Source organism: Ranitomeya imitator, chromosome 1, assembly GCF_032444005.1.
Source record: "Ranitomeya imitator isolate aRanImi1 chromosome 1, aRanImi1.pri, whole genome shotgun sequence".
NCBI lineage: Eukaryota > Metazoa > Chordata > Amphibia > Anura > Dendrobatidae > Ranitomeya > Ranitomeya imitator.
The window spans coordinates 865,082,888-865,098,708 of NC_091282.1; the positions used below are offsets into that span (position 1 = coordinate 865,082,888).

Genomic DNA, 15,821 nt, shown 5'->3' on the forward strand with positions numbered 1-15,821 from the left:
ATCTTCGTGGTGCGTATAATCTTGTGCGTATTAAGCGAGGCGATGAGTGGAAAACTGCACTTAATACGCCCGAGGGCCATTTTGAGTACCTAGTTATGCCTTTCGGACTTGCCAATGCTCCATCAGTGTTTCAGTCCTTTATGCATGACATCTTCCAAGAGTACCTGGATAAATTCCTGATTTTGTACTTAGATGACATTTTGATCTTCTCGGATGATTGGGAGTCTCATGTGAAGCAGGTCAGAACGGTGTTTCAGGTCCTGCGTGCTAATTCTTTGTTTGTGAAGGGATCAAAGTGTCTCTTTGGTGTTCAGAAGGTTTCATTTTTGGGGTTCATCTTTTCCTCTTCTACTATCGAGATGGACCCTGTTAAGGTCCAAGCCATCCATAATTGGACTCAGCCGACATCTCTGAAAAGTCTGCAAAAGTTCCTGGGCTTTGCTAATTTTTATCGTCGCTTCATCTGCAATTTTTCTAGTATTGCTAAACCATTGACCGATTTGACCATTGGTCAATTGGTCTTCTGCTGCGGTGGAAGCTTTTCAAGAGTTGCAGCGTCGTTTTTCTTCTGCCCCTGTGTTGTGTCAATCAGATGTTTCGCTTCCGTTCCAGGTCGAGGTTGATGCTTCTGAGATTGGAGCAGGGGCTGTTTTGTCGCAGAGAAGTTTTGATTGCTCGGTGATGAAACCATGCGCCTTCTTTTCCAGGAAGTTTTCGCCTGCTGAGCGAAATTATGATGTGGGCAATCGAGAGTTGCTGGCCATGAAGTGGGCATTCGAGGAGTGGCGTCATTGGCTTGAAGGAGCTAAGCATCGCGTGGTGGTCTTGACTGATCATAAGAACTTGACTTATCTCGAGTCCGCCAAGCGGTTGAATTCTAGACAAGCTTGTTGGTCGTTGTTTTTTGCCCGTTTTGACTTTGTGATTTCATACCTTCCGGGCTCTAAAAATGTGAAGGCGGATGCTCTGTCTAGGAGTTTTGTGCCCGACTCTCCGGGTGTATCTGAGCCGGCGGGTATCCTCAAAGAGGGAGTAATTGTGTCTGCCATCTCCCCTGATTTGCGGCGGGTGCTGCAAAAATTTCAGGCTAATAAACCTGATCGTTGCCCAGCGGAGAAACTGTTTGTCCCTGATAGGTGGACGAATAAAGTTATCTCTGAGGTTCATTGTTCCGTGTTGGCTGGTCATCCTGGAATCTTTGGTACCAGAGAGTTAGTGGCTAGATCCTTTTGGTGGCCATCTCTGTCGCGGGATGTGCGTACTTTTGTGCAGTCCTGTGGGATTTGTGCCAGTCGGTTGCTTTTGCCCTTGCCGGTCCCGAAGAGGCCTTGGACACATATCTCTATGGATTTGATTTCAGATCTTCCCGTCTCTCAAAAGATGTCAGTCATTTGGGTGGTCTGTGATCGCTTCTCTAAGATGGTCCATTTGGTACCCTTGTCTAAATTGCCTTCCTCCTCTGATTTGGTGCCATTGTTTTTCCAGCATGTGGTTCGTTTACATGGCATTCCAGAGAATATCGTTTCTGACAGAGGTTCCCAGTTTGTTTCGAGGTTTTGGCAAGCCTTTTGTGGTAGGATGGGCATTGACTTGTCTTTTTCCTCGGCTTTCCATCCTCAGACTAATGGCCAGACTGAACGAACCAATCAGACCTTGGAAACATATCTGAGATGCTTTGTTTCTGCTGATCAGGATGACTGGGTGTCCTTTTTGCCTTTGGCTGAGTTCGCCCTTAATAATCGGGCCAGCTCGGCTACCTTGGTTTCACCGTTTTTCTGCAACTCTGGGTTCCATCCTCGTTTCTCTTCAGGGCAGGTTGAGTCTTCGGACTTTCCTGGTGTGGATACTGTGGTGGACAGGTTGCAGCAGATTTGGACTCATGTAGTGGACAATTTGACTTTGTCCCAGGAGAAGGCTCAACGTTTCGCTAATCGCAGACGCTGTGTGGGTCCCCGACTTCGGGTTGGGGACTTGGTTTGGTTATCTTCTCATCATATTCCTATGAAGGTTTCCTCTCCTAAGTTTAAACCTCGTTTTATTGGTCCGTATAGGATTTCTGAGGTTCTTAATCCTGTGTCTTTTCGTCTGACCCTTCCAGATTCTTTTTCCATACATAACGTATTCCATAGGTCATTGTTGCGGAGATACGTGGCACCTATGGTTCCATCTGTTGATCCTCCTGCCCCGGTTTTGGTGGAGGGGGAGTTGGAGTATATTGTGGAGAAGATTTTGGATTCTCGTGTTTCAAGGTGGAAACTCCAGTATCTGGTTAAGTGGAAGGGTTATGCTCAGGAAGATAATTCCTGGGTCTTTGCCTCTGATGTCCATGCTCCCGATCTTGTTCGTGCCTTTCATATGGCTCATCCTGGTCGTCCTGGGAGCTCTGGTGAGGGTTCGGTGACCCCTCCTCAAGGGGGGGGTACTGTTGTGAATTCTGTGGCAGAGCTCCCTCCTGTGGTCACAAGTGGTACTTCGGCTGGTTCTCTCTGTGAGCTTCCGTTGGTGGAGGAAAGTGGTACTGCGGCTTCTGAGTTTCCTTCCTCAGGTGATGTGGTGAAGTCGTTAGGTGCTGCTCTATTTAACTCCACCTAGTGCTTTGATCCTGGCCTCCAGTCAATGTTCTAGTATTGGACCTGTTTCCTCCTGGATCGTTCCTGTGGCCTGCTGCTCTGCATAGCTAAGTTCCTCTTTGCTATTTGTTTGCTGTTTTTTTCTGTCCAGCTTGTCAATTTGTTTTTTACTGCTTGCTGGAAGCTCTGGGACGCAGAGGGTGTACCTCCGTGCCGTTAGTTCGGTACGGAGGGTCTTTTTGCCCCTTTGCGTGGTTTTTGTAGGGTTTTGTGTTGACCGCAAAGTTACCTTTCCTATCCTCGCTCTGTTCAGAAAGTTGGGCCTCACTTTGCTAAATCTATTTCATCTCTACGTTTGTCTTTTCATTTTAGCTCACAGTCATTATATGTGGGGGCTGCCTTTTCCTTTGGGGTATTTCTCTGAGGCAAGGTAGGCTTATTTTCTATCTTCAGGCTAGCTAGTTTCTCAGGCCGTGCCGAGTTGCATAGGGAGCGTTAGGCGCAATCCACGGCTGCCTTTAGTGTGGTTGGAGAGGATTAGGGATTGCGGTCAACAGAGTTCCCACGTCTCAGAGCTCGTTCTTGTTTTTTGGGTTATTGCCAGGTCACTGTATGTGCGCTGACCTCTATGTCCATTGTGGTACTGAATTACCTTTCATAACAGTGTTCCTTCCCTTCCGAGCCCTGCCGTGTGCCCAAACAGTGGTTTACCCCTCATATGAAGTATCAGTGTACTTAGGAGACATTGCCCAACAAATTTTAGGATCCATTTTATCCTGTTGCCCATGTGAAAATGAAAAAATTGAGGCTCAAAGAACTTTTTTGTGAAAAAAAAGTACTTTTTAATTTTAATGGGGGTTTAAAGTGCTCACTATGCATCTAGATAAGATCCTTGTGGGGGACCTAGTTTCCAAAATGGGGTCACTTGTGGGGGAGCTCCAATATTTAGGCACACAGGGGCTCTCCAAACGCGACATGGTATCCGCTAAAGACTGGAGCCGACTTTTCATTCAAAAAGTCAAGTGGCGCTTCTTCCCTACCGAGCCCTGCCGTGCGACCAAACAGTAGTTCCCCCCCACATATGGGGTATCGGCGTACTCAGGACAAATTGAACAACAACTTTCGGGGTCCAGTTTCTCCTTTTACCCTTGGAAAAATAAAAAAATTGTTGCTAAAAGATCATTTTTGTGACTAAAAAGTTAAATGTTCATTTTTTCCTTCCATGTTGCTTCTGCTGCTGTGAAACACCTGAAGAGTTAACCCCTTTACCCCCAAGGGTGGTTTGCACGTTAATGACCGGGCCAATTTTTACAATTCTGACCACTGTCCCTTTATGAGGTTATAACTCTGGAACGCTTCAATGGATCCTGGTGATTCTGACATTGTTTTCTCGTGACATATTGTACTTCATGACAATGGTAAAAATTATTTGATATAACCTGCGTTTATTTGTGAAAAAAACGGAAATTTGGCGAAAATTATGAAAATTTCGCAATTTTCCAACTTTGAATTTTTATGCAATTAAATCACAGAGATATGTCACACAAAATACTTAATAAGTAACATTTCCCACATGTCTACTTTACATCAGCACAATTTTGGAACCAAAATTTTTTTTTGTTAGGGAGTTATAAGGGTTAAAAGTTGACCAGCAATTTCTCATTTCTACAACACCATTTTATTTTAGGGACCACATCTCATTTGAAGTCATTTTGAGGGGTCTATATGATAGAAAATACCCAAGTGTGACACCATTCTAAAAACTACACCCCTCAAGGTGCTCAAAACCATATTCAAGAAGTTTATTAACCCTTCTGGTGCTTCACAGGAATTTTTTGAATGTTTAAATAAAAATGAACATTTAACTTTTTTTCACAAAAAATGTAATTCAGCTCCAATTTGTTTTATTTTACCAAGGGTAACAGGAGAAAATGGACCCCAAACATTGTTGTACAATTTGTCCTGAGTATGCCAATACCCCACATGTGGGGGTAAACCACTGTTTGGGCGCATGGCAGAGCTCGGAAGCGAAGGAGTGCCATTTGACTTTTCAATGCAAAATTGACTGGAATTGAGATGGGACGCCATGTTTCGTTTGGAGAGCCCCTGATGTGGCTAAACATTGAAACCCCCCACAAGTGACACCATTTTGGAAAGTAGACCCCCTAAGGAACTTATCTAGAGGTGTGGTGAGCACTTTGACCCAACAAGTGCTTCACAGAAGTTTATAATGTAGAACCGTAAAAATAAAAAATCATATTTTTTCACAAAAATTATCTTTTTGCCCCCAATTTTTTATTTTCCCAAGGGTAAGAGAAGAAATTGGACCCCAAAAGTTGTTGTACAATTTGTCCTGAGTACGCTGATAGCCCATATGTGGGGGTAAACCACTGTTTGGGCGGATGGGAGAGCTCGGAAGGGAAGGAGCGCCGTTTGACTTTTCAATGCAAAATTGACAGGAATTGAGATGGGACGTCATGTTGCGTTTGAAGAGCCACTGATGTGCCTAAACATTGAAACCCCCCACAAGTGACACCATTTTGGAAAGTAGACCCCCTAAGGAACTTATCTAGAGGTGTGGTGAGCACTTTGACCCACCAAGTGCTTCACAGAAGTTTATAATGTAGAACCGTAAAAATAAAAAATCATATTTTTTCACAAAAATTATCTTTTTGCCCCCAATTTTTTATTTTCCCAAGGGTAAGAGAAGAAATTGGACCCCAAAAGTTGTTGTACAATTTGTCCTGAGTACGCGGATACCCCATATGTGGGGGTAAACCACTGTTTGGGTGGATGGGAGAGCTCGGAAGGGAAGGAGCGCCGTTTGACTTTTCAAAGCAAAATTGACAGGAATTGAGATGGGACGCCATGTTGCGTTTGAAGAGCCACTGATGTGCCTAAACATTGAAACCCCCCACAAATGACACCATTTTGGAAAGTAGACCCCCTAAGGAACTTATCTAGAGGTGTGGTGAGCACTTTGACCCACCAAGTGCTTCACAGAAGTTTATAATGCAGAGCCGTAAAAATAAAACAAAATTTTTTTCCCACAAAAATTATTTTTTTAGCCCCCAGTTTTGTATTTTCCTGAGGGTAACAGGAGAAATTGGACCTCAAAATTTGTTGCCCAATTTGTCCTGAGTGCGATGATACACCATATGTGGGGGGAACCACTGTTTGGGCACATGGGAGGGCTCAGAAGGGAAGGAGTGCCATTTGAATGCAGACTTAGATGGAATGGTCTGCAGGTGTCACATTGCGTTTGCAGAGCCCCTAATGTACCTAAACAGTAGAAACCCCCCACAAGTGACACCATTTTGGAAAGTAGACCCCCTTAGGAACTTATCTAGATGTGTGCTGAGCGCTTTGACCCACCAAGGGCTTCACAGAAGTTTATAATGGAGAGCCGTAAAAATAAAACAAAAATTTTTTCCCCCCAAAATTATTTTTTAGCCCCCAGTTTTGTATTTTCCCGAGGGTAAGAGGAGAAATTCGACCCCAAAAGTTGTTGTCCAATTTGTCCTGAGTGCGCTGATACCCCATATGTGGGGGGGAACCACTGTTTGGGCGCATGGGAGGGCTCGGAAGGGAAGGAGCTCCATTTGGAATGAGGACTTAGATGGAATGGTCTGCAGGTGTCACATTGCATTTGCAGAGCCCCTAATGTACCTAAACAGTAGAAACCTCCCACAAGTGACACCATTTTGGAAACTAGACCCCCTAAGGAACTCATCTAGATGTGTTGTGATAGCTTTGAACCCCCAAGTGTTTCACTACAGTTTGTAACGCAGAGCCGTGAAAATTAAAAAAAAAAATCTTTCCCCCCAAAATTATTTTTTAGCCCCCAGTTTTGTATTTTCCCGAGGGTAAGAGGAGAAATTCGACCCCAAAAGTTGTTGTCCAATTTGTCCTGAGTACGCTGATACCCCGTATGTTGGGGGAAACCAACGTTTGAGCGCATGGCAGAGCTCGGAAGGGAAGGAGCGCCATTTGGAATGCAGACTTAGATGGAATGGTCTGCAGACGTCACATTGCGTTTGCAGAACCCCTAATGTACCTAAACAGTAGAAACCCCCCACAAGTGACCCCATATTGGAAACTAGACCCCCCAGGGAACTAATCTAGATGTGTTGTGAGAACTTTGAACCCCCAAGTGTTTCACTACAGTTTATAACGCAGAGCCGTGAAAATAAAAAATCTTTTTTTTTCCCACAAAAAATATGTTTTAGCCCCGAGTTTTGTATTTTCCCAAGGGTAGCAGGAGAAATTGGACCCCAAAAGTTGTTGTCCTATTTGTCCTGAGTACGCTGATACCCCATATGTTGGGGTAAACCCCTGTTTGGGCACACGGGAGAGCTCGGAAGGGAAGAAGCACTGTTTTACTTTTTCAACGCAGAATTGGCTGGAATTGAGATCGGACGCCATGTCGCGTTTGGAGAGCCCCTGATGTGCCTAAACAGTGGAAACCCCCCAATTATAACTGAAACCCTAATCCAAACACATCCCTAACCCTAATCCCAACAGTAACCCTAACCACACCTCTAACCCTGACACACCCCTAACCCTAATCCCAACCCTATTCCCAACCGTAAATGTAATCTAAACCCTAACTGTAACTTTAGCCCCAACCCAAACTGTAGCCCTAGCCCTAACCCTAGCCCTAACCCTAACCCTAGCCCTAACGCTAGCCCTAACCCTAACCCTAGCCCTAACCCTAGCCCTAACCCTAGCCCTAGCCCTAGCCCTAGCCCTAACCCTAGCCCTAACCCTAGCCCTAACCCTAGCCCTAACTCTAACCCTAGCCCTAATGGGAAAATGGAAATAAATACATTTTTTTAATTTTTCCCTAACTAAGGGGGTGATGAAGGGGGGTTTGATTTACTTTTATAGCGGGTTTTTTAGCGGATTTTTATGATTGGCAGCCGTCACACACTGAAAGACGCTTTTTATTGCAAAAAATATTTTTTGCGTTACCACATTTTGAGAGCTATAATTTTTCTATATTCTGGTCCACAGAGTCATGTGAGGTCTTGGTTTTTGCGGGACGAGTTGATGTTTTTATTGGTAACATTTTCGGGCACGTGACATTTTTTGATCGCTTTTTATTCCGATTTTTGTGAGGCAGAATGACCAAAAACCAGCTATTCATGAATTTCTTTTGGGGGAGGCGTTTATACCGTTCCGCGTTTGGTAAAATTGATGAAGCAGTTTTATTCTTCGGGTCAGTACGATTACAGCGACACCTCATTTATATCATTTTTTTATGTTTTGGCGCTTTTATACGATAAAAACTATTTTATAGAAAAAATAATTATTTTTGCATCGCTTTATTCTCAGGACTATAACTTTTTTATTTTTTTGCTGATGATGCTGTATGGCGGCTCGTTTTTTGCGGGACAAGATGACGTTTTCAGCGGTACCATGGTTAGTTATATCTGTCTTTTTGATCGCGTGTTATTCCACTTTTTGTTCGGCGGTATGATAATAAAGCGTTGTTTTTTGCCTCGTTTTTTTTTTTTTTTTTCTTACGGTGTTTACTGAAGGGGTTAACTAGTGGGCCAGTTTTATAGGTCGGGCCGTTACGGACGCGGCGATACTAAATATGTGTACTTTTATTGTTTTTTTTTTTTTATTTAGATAAAGAAATGTATTTATGGGAATAATTATTTTTTTTTTTTTTCATTATTTTGGAATATTTTTTTTTATTTTTTTTTACACATTTGAAATTTTTTTTTTTTACTTTTTTACTTTGTCCCAGGGGGGGACATCACAGATCAGTGATCTGACAGTTTGCACAGCACTCTGTCAGATCACTGATCTGATAGGAGTGCAGGCTGCTTCACAGTGCCTGCTCTGAGCAGGCTCTGTGAAGCCACCTCCCTCCCTGCAGGACCCGGATCCGCGGCCATCTTGGATCCGGGGCTGGAGGGAGCAGGGAGGGAGGTGAGACCCTCGCAGCAACGCGATCACATCGCGTTGCTGCGGGGGGCTCAGGGAAGCCCGCAGGGAGCCCCCTCCCTGCGCGGTGCTTCCCTGTACCGCCGGCACATCGCGATCATCTTTGATCGCGGTGTGCCGGGGGTTAATGTGCCGGGGGCGGTCCGTGACCGCTCCTGGCACATAGTGCCGGATGTCAGCTGCGATAAACAGCTGACACCCGGCCGCGATCGGCGGCGCTCCCCCCGTGAGCGCTGCCGATCGCATATGACGTACTATTGCGTCCTTGGGAAGTAAAGCCCACCCCACATGGACGCAATAGTACGTCTAATGGCAGAAAGGGGTTAATAAACTTCTTGAATGTGATTTTGAGCACCTTGAGGGGTGCAGTTTTTAGAATGGTGTAACTTTTTGGTATTTTCAGCCTTATAGATCCCTCAAACTGACTTCAAATGTGAGGTGGTCCCTAAAAAAAATGGTTTTGTAAATTTTGCTGTAAAAATGAGAAATCGCTGGTCAATTTTTAACCCTTATAACTTCCTAGCAAAAAAAAATTTTGGTTCCAAAATTGTGCTGATGTAAAGTAGACATGTGGGAAATGTTATTTATTACCTATTTTGTGTCACATAACTCTCTTGTTGTTACAGAATAAAAATTCAAAATTTGAAAATTGCGAAATGTTTTAAATTTTCGCCAAATTTCCGTTTTTTTCCACAAATAAACGCAAAAATTATTATCAACATAAATTTACAACTAACATTAAGCCCAATATGTCACAAAAAAAACAATGCCAGAATCGCTACGATCTGTTGCCAGGTTATTAATGTCAAAATAGGCTGGGTCATGAAGGGGTTAAGTTGGTCACTTCCACCTTGTCCTTACCTATTGCTTACAAATGCAGCATTGAGCACTTTATTGTTTGAAACATTGCATGTAGGGATGAGGAAATCAATTTGTGGTGAACCAAATCTACCTCAAACTTGATGATAATTTTTGCACAAATCCTTTTTCTGTGATTTTCTTTATTTGTATTCAGATAGTAGCAAAAAGGTCAGGGAGACATAAAAAATGTAGAAAAGTAATATTCCCCTCTCTCAAAGCCCTCACTTTTTTGCACAGCTCCCAGCCCATTCCCAGTAAGATTACTGACTAGGCTTCACACAGAATCATGAAAGGCCTAAGTAAGCCAGTACAAGTGAATAAGCAGAGCCCAGGATTAAAAAGCTCCAGAAAGATCTTATGGGAGCCCTATCCTGGTGGGACAGGAAAACGATGCAGTCATAGATGGAAGAGGGGCTTTTCTCCACTTCTTCTGCTACATGGAGTGGTATCTTCATACATATTAATCTATAACTAGGAGATTATTTGCAAATTTGGGAAAATAAACTAGGATGTTAAAAGAAACATTACCAGAATTTTTTATAGAAAAATATAGACTAAAGAAAAAACTCCAGTGTCAATATACTCTTATTACATTAGTATATAAACCTATAAGAATACGCCAGGTTGTGGTTTGGGGTAAGAATAAGAGAATATGCCAGGTCCAAAAAGGACTATAAGTATATCCCAAAATCCACAGCCAAGCGGTAGAGGTATCAAAAACAATTTTATTGAAGCGTAAAATACAAACAATACATGCAATAAATATACGTGGACAAAAGATAATTGGGAGAAGCAGAAAAAACTACATCAGCATGATAGATGTTAACTGCTGGAAAAGGACACAAGGAATCCAGGCATCCTAGCTAACCAACACACCGGAGTATGCTCATGAATAGAAAGAGCATGTAAAACGGATCATACATGGGTCACTCTGCATGAGGGCATAACAATATAAGATGATAAATTACGGGCCCAAAGCGAAAACCCAGTGGGGTGATAATGTATCTCCAAAAAATATATATAGAAATCTCAATGCAAATTCAGAGCATGAGGATGTAACCGGCACCAGCAGGTCCAAGTCCTAGGAAATATATGAGCATGCTAACAAAGATGTAATGATGTTACCTTGAGACATGCTGGTGTCAGAGCGCCGGCGCCAGCATGTCTCACATACGGCAGCAGCGGCTCAGTATTGTGGTATCAGGTGCAGGAATATGGACACATATGGCAGCAGCGGCTCAGTATTGTGGTATCAGGTGCAGGAATATGGACACATATGGCAGCAGCGGCTCAGTATTGTGGTATCAGGTGCAGTAATAGGGTCCCATACGGCAGCAGCGGCACAATATTGGGTATCAGGTGCAGTAATAGGGACACATATGGCAGCAGCAGCTCAGCATCGGGGTATCAGGTGCAGTAATAGGGACACATACGGCAGCAGCAGCTCAGTATCGGGGTATCAGGTGCAGTAATAGGGACACATATGGCAGCAGCGGCTCAGTATTGTGGTATCAGGTGCAGGAATATGGACACATACGGCAGCAGCGGCTCAGTATTGTGGTATCAGGTGCAGGAATATGGACACATATGGCAGCAGCGGCTCAGTATTGTGGTATCAGGTGCAGGAATATGGACACATACGGCAGCAGCGGCTTAGTATTGGGGTATCAGCAGGATGAGGAGTTTGTGCAGGTTGAGAATAGATGGTGGTGGCTGGAATATGAGAAGTTAAATATGTATTTGTTGTATTCTCTGCAGGTGAGTAGTTGCTGGAAGAAGTTGTCATGTCAGTCTTGGCCAGATGGAAAAGATAGGAAAAGTGAACGATTCCATCAGAAAGAACGTTAGCGGTAAGTCATTATCTGTAACTGTGCTGTGATCTCTCATATGTTCTGTAGGGCTGGTATCTACCACTGACCATATGGCGGTGATATCCATATTGGTCTTTATATAGAGATTATCTTCAGTAACAGCGCGGTCATCTGCTGAGGTTCTCCAGTATTAGGGCGCATCACCGAGTTTTAATCAAGGTTACCTGGTTAGGGGCCCACTCAGAAGCTTCGCCCCCCTGGACTAAAACCCTAGCTACGCCTCTGTACGGAGCAGATGAATTGCCGGCTTTTCTTCTATCTATCTACAGTTGTGCTCAAAAGTTTACATACCGCGGCAGAATTTTTGCTTTCTTGGCCTTTTTTCAGAGAATATGAATGATAACGACAAAAGAGAAAACACAGTAGTTTGACAATTAATGGCCTCACTCAACCACTAACCATGAGTGGAGAAAAAGTTTTGGTATTATCATTCATATTCTCTGAAAAAGGGCCAAGAAAGCAAAAAATCTGTCGGGGTATGTAAACTTTTGAGCACAACTGTATATATCTATGTAATATATATACATGTGTGTGTCACTGACATCTATATACAGTGGTGATAAAAAGTATTTAGTCAGCCACTAATTGTGCAAGTTGGAGTGTGACTGTTTGAGGTTGTGGACAGGTGTTTTTTTTACTGATAAGTTCAAACAGGTGCCATTATTACAGGTAATGAGTAGGGTTGAGCGAAACGGGTCGGCCAGATTCAGAAGTCGCCGACTTTTGGCAAAGTCGGGTTTCATGAAACCCGACCCGACCTCTGTGTGGGGTCGGCCATGAGGTCGGCGATCTTCTGATCTGGAATCGGAATTCCAATACCGAGTTCCGATATGTTTAAGATATCGGGAATCGGTATCGGAATTCATATTTAAGTGTAAAATAAAGAATAAAAATAAAAAAATATTGATATACTCACCCTCGGACGCGCCCTGGTTCTTGCCGACAGCCTTCCTTCCTAAGAATGAGTGCCTGAAGGGCCTTCGATGACGTCGCGGCTTGTGATTGGTCGAGTGAGCGGTCACATGGGCGGTCACGCGACCAATCACAAGCCGCGACGTCATCTAAGGTCCTTCAGGCGCTAATTCTTAGGAAGGAAGCGTCCGAGGGCGCGTCCGAGGGTGAATATATTCCTAATAGGTATATACTCACCCTCGGACGTGCCCTGGTTCTAACCTGCAGCCTTCCTTTCTAAGAATCAGCGCCTGAAGGGCCTTAGATGACGTCGTGGCTTGTGATTGGTCGTGTGACGCCCATGTGACCGCTCACTCGACCAATCACAAGCCGCGACGTCATCGAAAGCCCTTCAGGCGCTCATTCTTAGGAAGGAAGGCTGCCGGCGAGAACCAGGGCGCGTCCGAGAGTAAGTATATCAATATTTTTTTATTTTGATTCTTTATTTTACACTTAAATATGGATCCCAGGGCCTGAAGGAGAGTTTCCTCTCCTTCAGACCCTGGGAACCATTAGAAACCCAATGCACTGCATTGGGTTTCGTGTTTCGGCCGACCCCGACCCCGACTTTTCTATAGGATCGGCCGATTTCACTCGACCCGACTTTTGAAAAAGTCGGGTTTCGTGAAACCCGACCCGATCCTATAAAAAGAAAAGTCGCTCAACCCTAGTAATGAGTGGAGGACAGAGGAGCCTCTTAAAGAAGAAGTTACAGTTCTGTGAGAGCCAGAAATCTTGCATGTTTTTAGGTGACCAAAAGCTTATTCTCCACCATAATTTGCAAAATAAATCTTGAGAAATCAGACAAGGTGAAATTCTGGATTTGCTTTTTCATTTTGACTCTCATAGTTGTGGTCTACCTATGATGTCAATTACAGGCCTCTCTCATCTTTTTAAGTGAGACAACTTGCACAGTTGTTGACTAAATACTTTTTTCCCCACTGTATCTATCTCTTCTATGTATATATATCTATTCTATTCTAACCTTTCACTGTGATTTTACTATACGCGGCACATAAATTGCCGACTTTTTCAAGGAGATCTGTTTGTAAAAATCAGACTACACTCGCTTGGTCCGAGTGCTGTGCAATTTTTTTTTTCGCACACCCATTGACTTCTATGGCAGAATTCAATTCGATTTCCGATTACAATGGTAGCATGCTATGAGTTTTTTCCAGTCTGATCGTGATCCGATCCGTGCTGGAAAAAAAATGCAGATGAACACACAATGATAGAATAACATTGGTCCGAATGCAATCTAAATTTTAATTGGATTGCATTTGTCTGATTTAAGCGCAAGTGGGAATGAGCACTTACACAAGCTTAGAGCCATGGAGTCAGCTGCTGTTCGATGGGGCAGGCTGGCAGAAATTTACAGGTACCCAGATAGGAACCAACAGGAAAGTAAATCATAATGCAAAACTGGAATTTAAGCAAGCAAAGCAGAAGCTGAAAACACAGGACTCAATCAGAGAAGATAAACTTTTAACTGGCAGGGGGAGTCAAAGGTTCAGGTTAAAGGGAACCTGTCACCCCCAAAATGGAAGGTGAGCTAAGCCCACCGGCATCAGGGGATTATCTACAGCATTCTGTAATGCTGTAGATAAGCCCCTGATGTAATCTGAAAGATGAGAAAAAGAGGTTAGATTATACTCACCCAGGGGCGGTCCCGCTGCGGTCTGGTCTGATGGACGTCGTGGTCCGGTCCGGGGCCTCCCATCTTCTTATGATGATGTCCTCTTCTTGTCTTCACGCTGCAGCTCCGGCTCCGGCGTACTTTGTCTGCCTTGTTGAGAGCAGAGCAAAGTACTGCAGTGCGCAGGTGTCGGGAAAGGTCAGAGAGGCCCAGCACCTGCGCACTGCAGTACTTTCCTCTGCTCTCAACAAGGCAAAGTATGCCTGCGCCGGGGCCGTAGAATGATGACAAGAAGAGGATGTCATCCTATGAAGAAGGGAGGCCTCGGACCGCGACGCCCATAGGACCGGACCACACCGGGACCGCCCCTGGGTGAGTATAATCTAACCTCTTTTTCTCATCTTTCAGGATGCATCGGGGCTTATCTACAGCATTCCAGAATGCTGTAGATAAGCCCCTGATGACGGTGGGCTTAGCTCACCCTCCATTTTAGGGGTGACAGATTCCCTTTAAAGTAGAAGACAACCTCACCCAACGCTCCCAAAAGTCTAAGCAGCCAGGAGTTAACCCCCTAGTGCCTTAACTGTGCAGCACAAAAAGTACCAGGGATGAAATAGGACTCCCACGCCCCTAGATTACAGTGGGAAAAGGTCTGAACTCTACACATAGTTTATTTGTAAATATATTATTTATGCATATGAAAGTAAACTTCGAGGCTGGGTTTTAAAAGCTACCATAGAAAAAAAATGCTACCAGTATTCACTATCATTGATTTCATGCATAGTTTTGATCTCTATTTCAGTTCTCATTTTACCAGTGAATCATGAAGATGTCGCACCTACCTTTCGTCGTAGTCGTATGTTATCCCACACTCTTCTGCACACCATGCACTCAAAGGCATCAATATAATTGTCCTGCGTTACATCTTGCACACCCCATGTTCGATCTTTGATTGCATGGATTAATGGATTGTTGTTGATCTGTCCTTGTAGCTTCCACTCTAAATACTCCATATACAAACTGTCATTTCTATCTAGCTGTGTAATGTATTGCGCCAATTCCCGAGGCTGAGAAAATCTGCCCACAATTATCACACTTTTGTTACTGGGGAGCCAGTCTTCAATATTCGCGGCACCGTGGTATATGGGAACACTTCCCAGTTTTAAAGGCCTCCAAAGTTTCTCAGTTATGTAATCATCACAAACTGCATTTTCAAATGCAAGAATGAACTTATACTGAGCAAGTATGCGATAAAACTGAGAGTCGTCCATAAAAGATGGGTTACTGACTTGCGGAGGCAGGTCTCGATTATGCAGACATTCTCCATAGGAATCAACAGAAATGTATTTCATTAGTTCTTGTACATAAGTGTCCCGATCTGACGGAGGATCACAGTCAGACTGCACATACACCACAGGGGCAAGCTCCTTTCTTAGAATATTCTTCTTCTGTAGAGACACAAAGTACTCAAGTGATGTAAGGGTCCTGAGATCCTCTAAATACTGGCTTGTCAAAGGCAAGTGTGAATGGCGGCTAAATGTAGCTGTATGGTTAAACAAAGTGATGGTTGGTGGATGAAACAGTTTGTAGTTGTTTTTTGGGGATTCTTCATGAAACAGCGCCCATTCATGGTACGGCTTCCGTGGAAGGGGTAAACTGTCTATGCTGAAATCTGTTCCTAAAATGGTAATAAAATATTTATTTTGTTTGTAAATGCAATCTCCACTCCAGAGAATCCCAATGTCTTTCATTATATGCTATACGTGCAACTCTTCAATATAATATACATTTTAAGATCCAACATTCAAATCTTGAAAATCAGTCCTGATCATGTCCTTGAACCTGTGTCAGCAAGACATGATCAAAATGGTTCACACTCTTGAGAAAAGCAAAAAAGTGATATATTAAAATGAGCGTATGCGTGTGTATCAGCCACACCCACTCCACAAAGTCCCACCCAATCATTAAGCAGCT

At 43.7% G+C, this 15,821-nt stretch overlaps 1 protein-coding gene across 2 annotated transcripts in view; it reads right to left on the reverse strand.

Moving 5' to 3' along the window:
- The window catches only part of FUT10 (fucosyltransferase 10), a 56,522-nt gene that overhangs the window by 19,342 nt on the left and 21,359 nt on the right, over nucleotides 1-15,821 (reverse strand). For both annotated transcript variants that reach the window (XM_069742367.1, XM_069742358.1), the window contains exon 4: nucleotides 14,690-15,525. In XM_069742367.1, coding sequence (XP_069598468.1) covers nucleotides 14,690-15,525 — 836 coding nt within the window. The remainder of the gene's footprint in view (nucleotides 1-14,689; nucleotides 15,526-15,821) is intronic.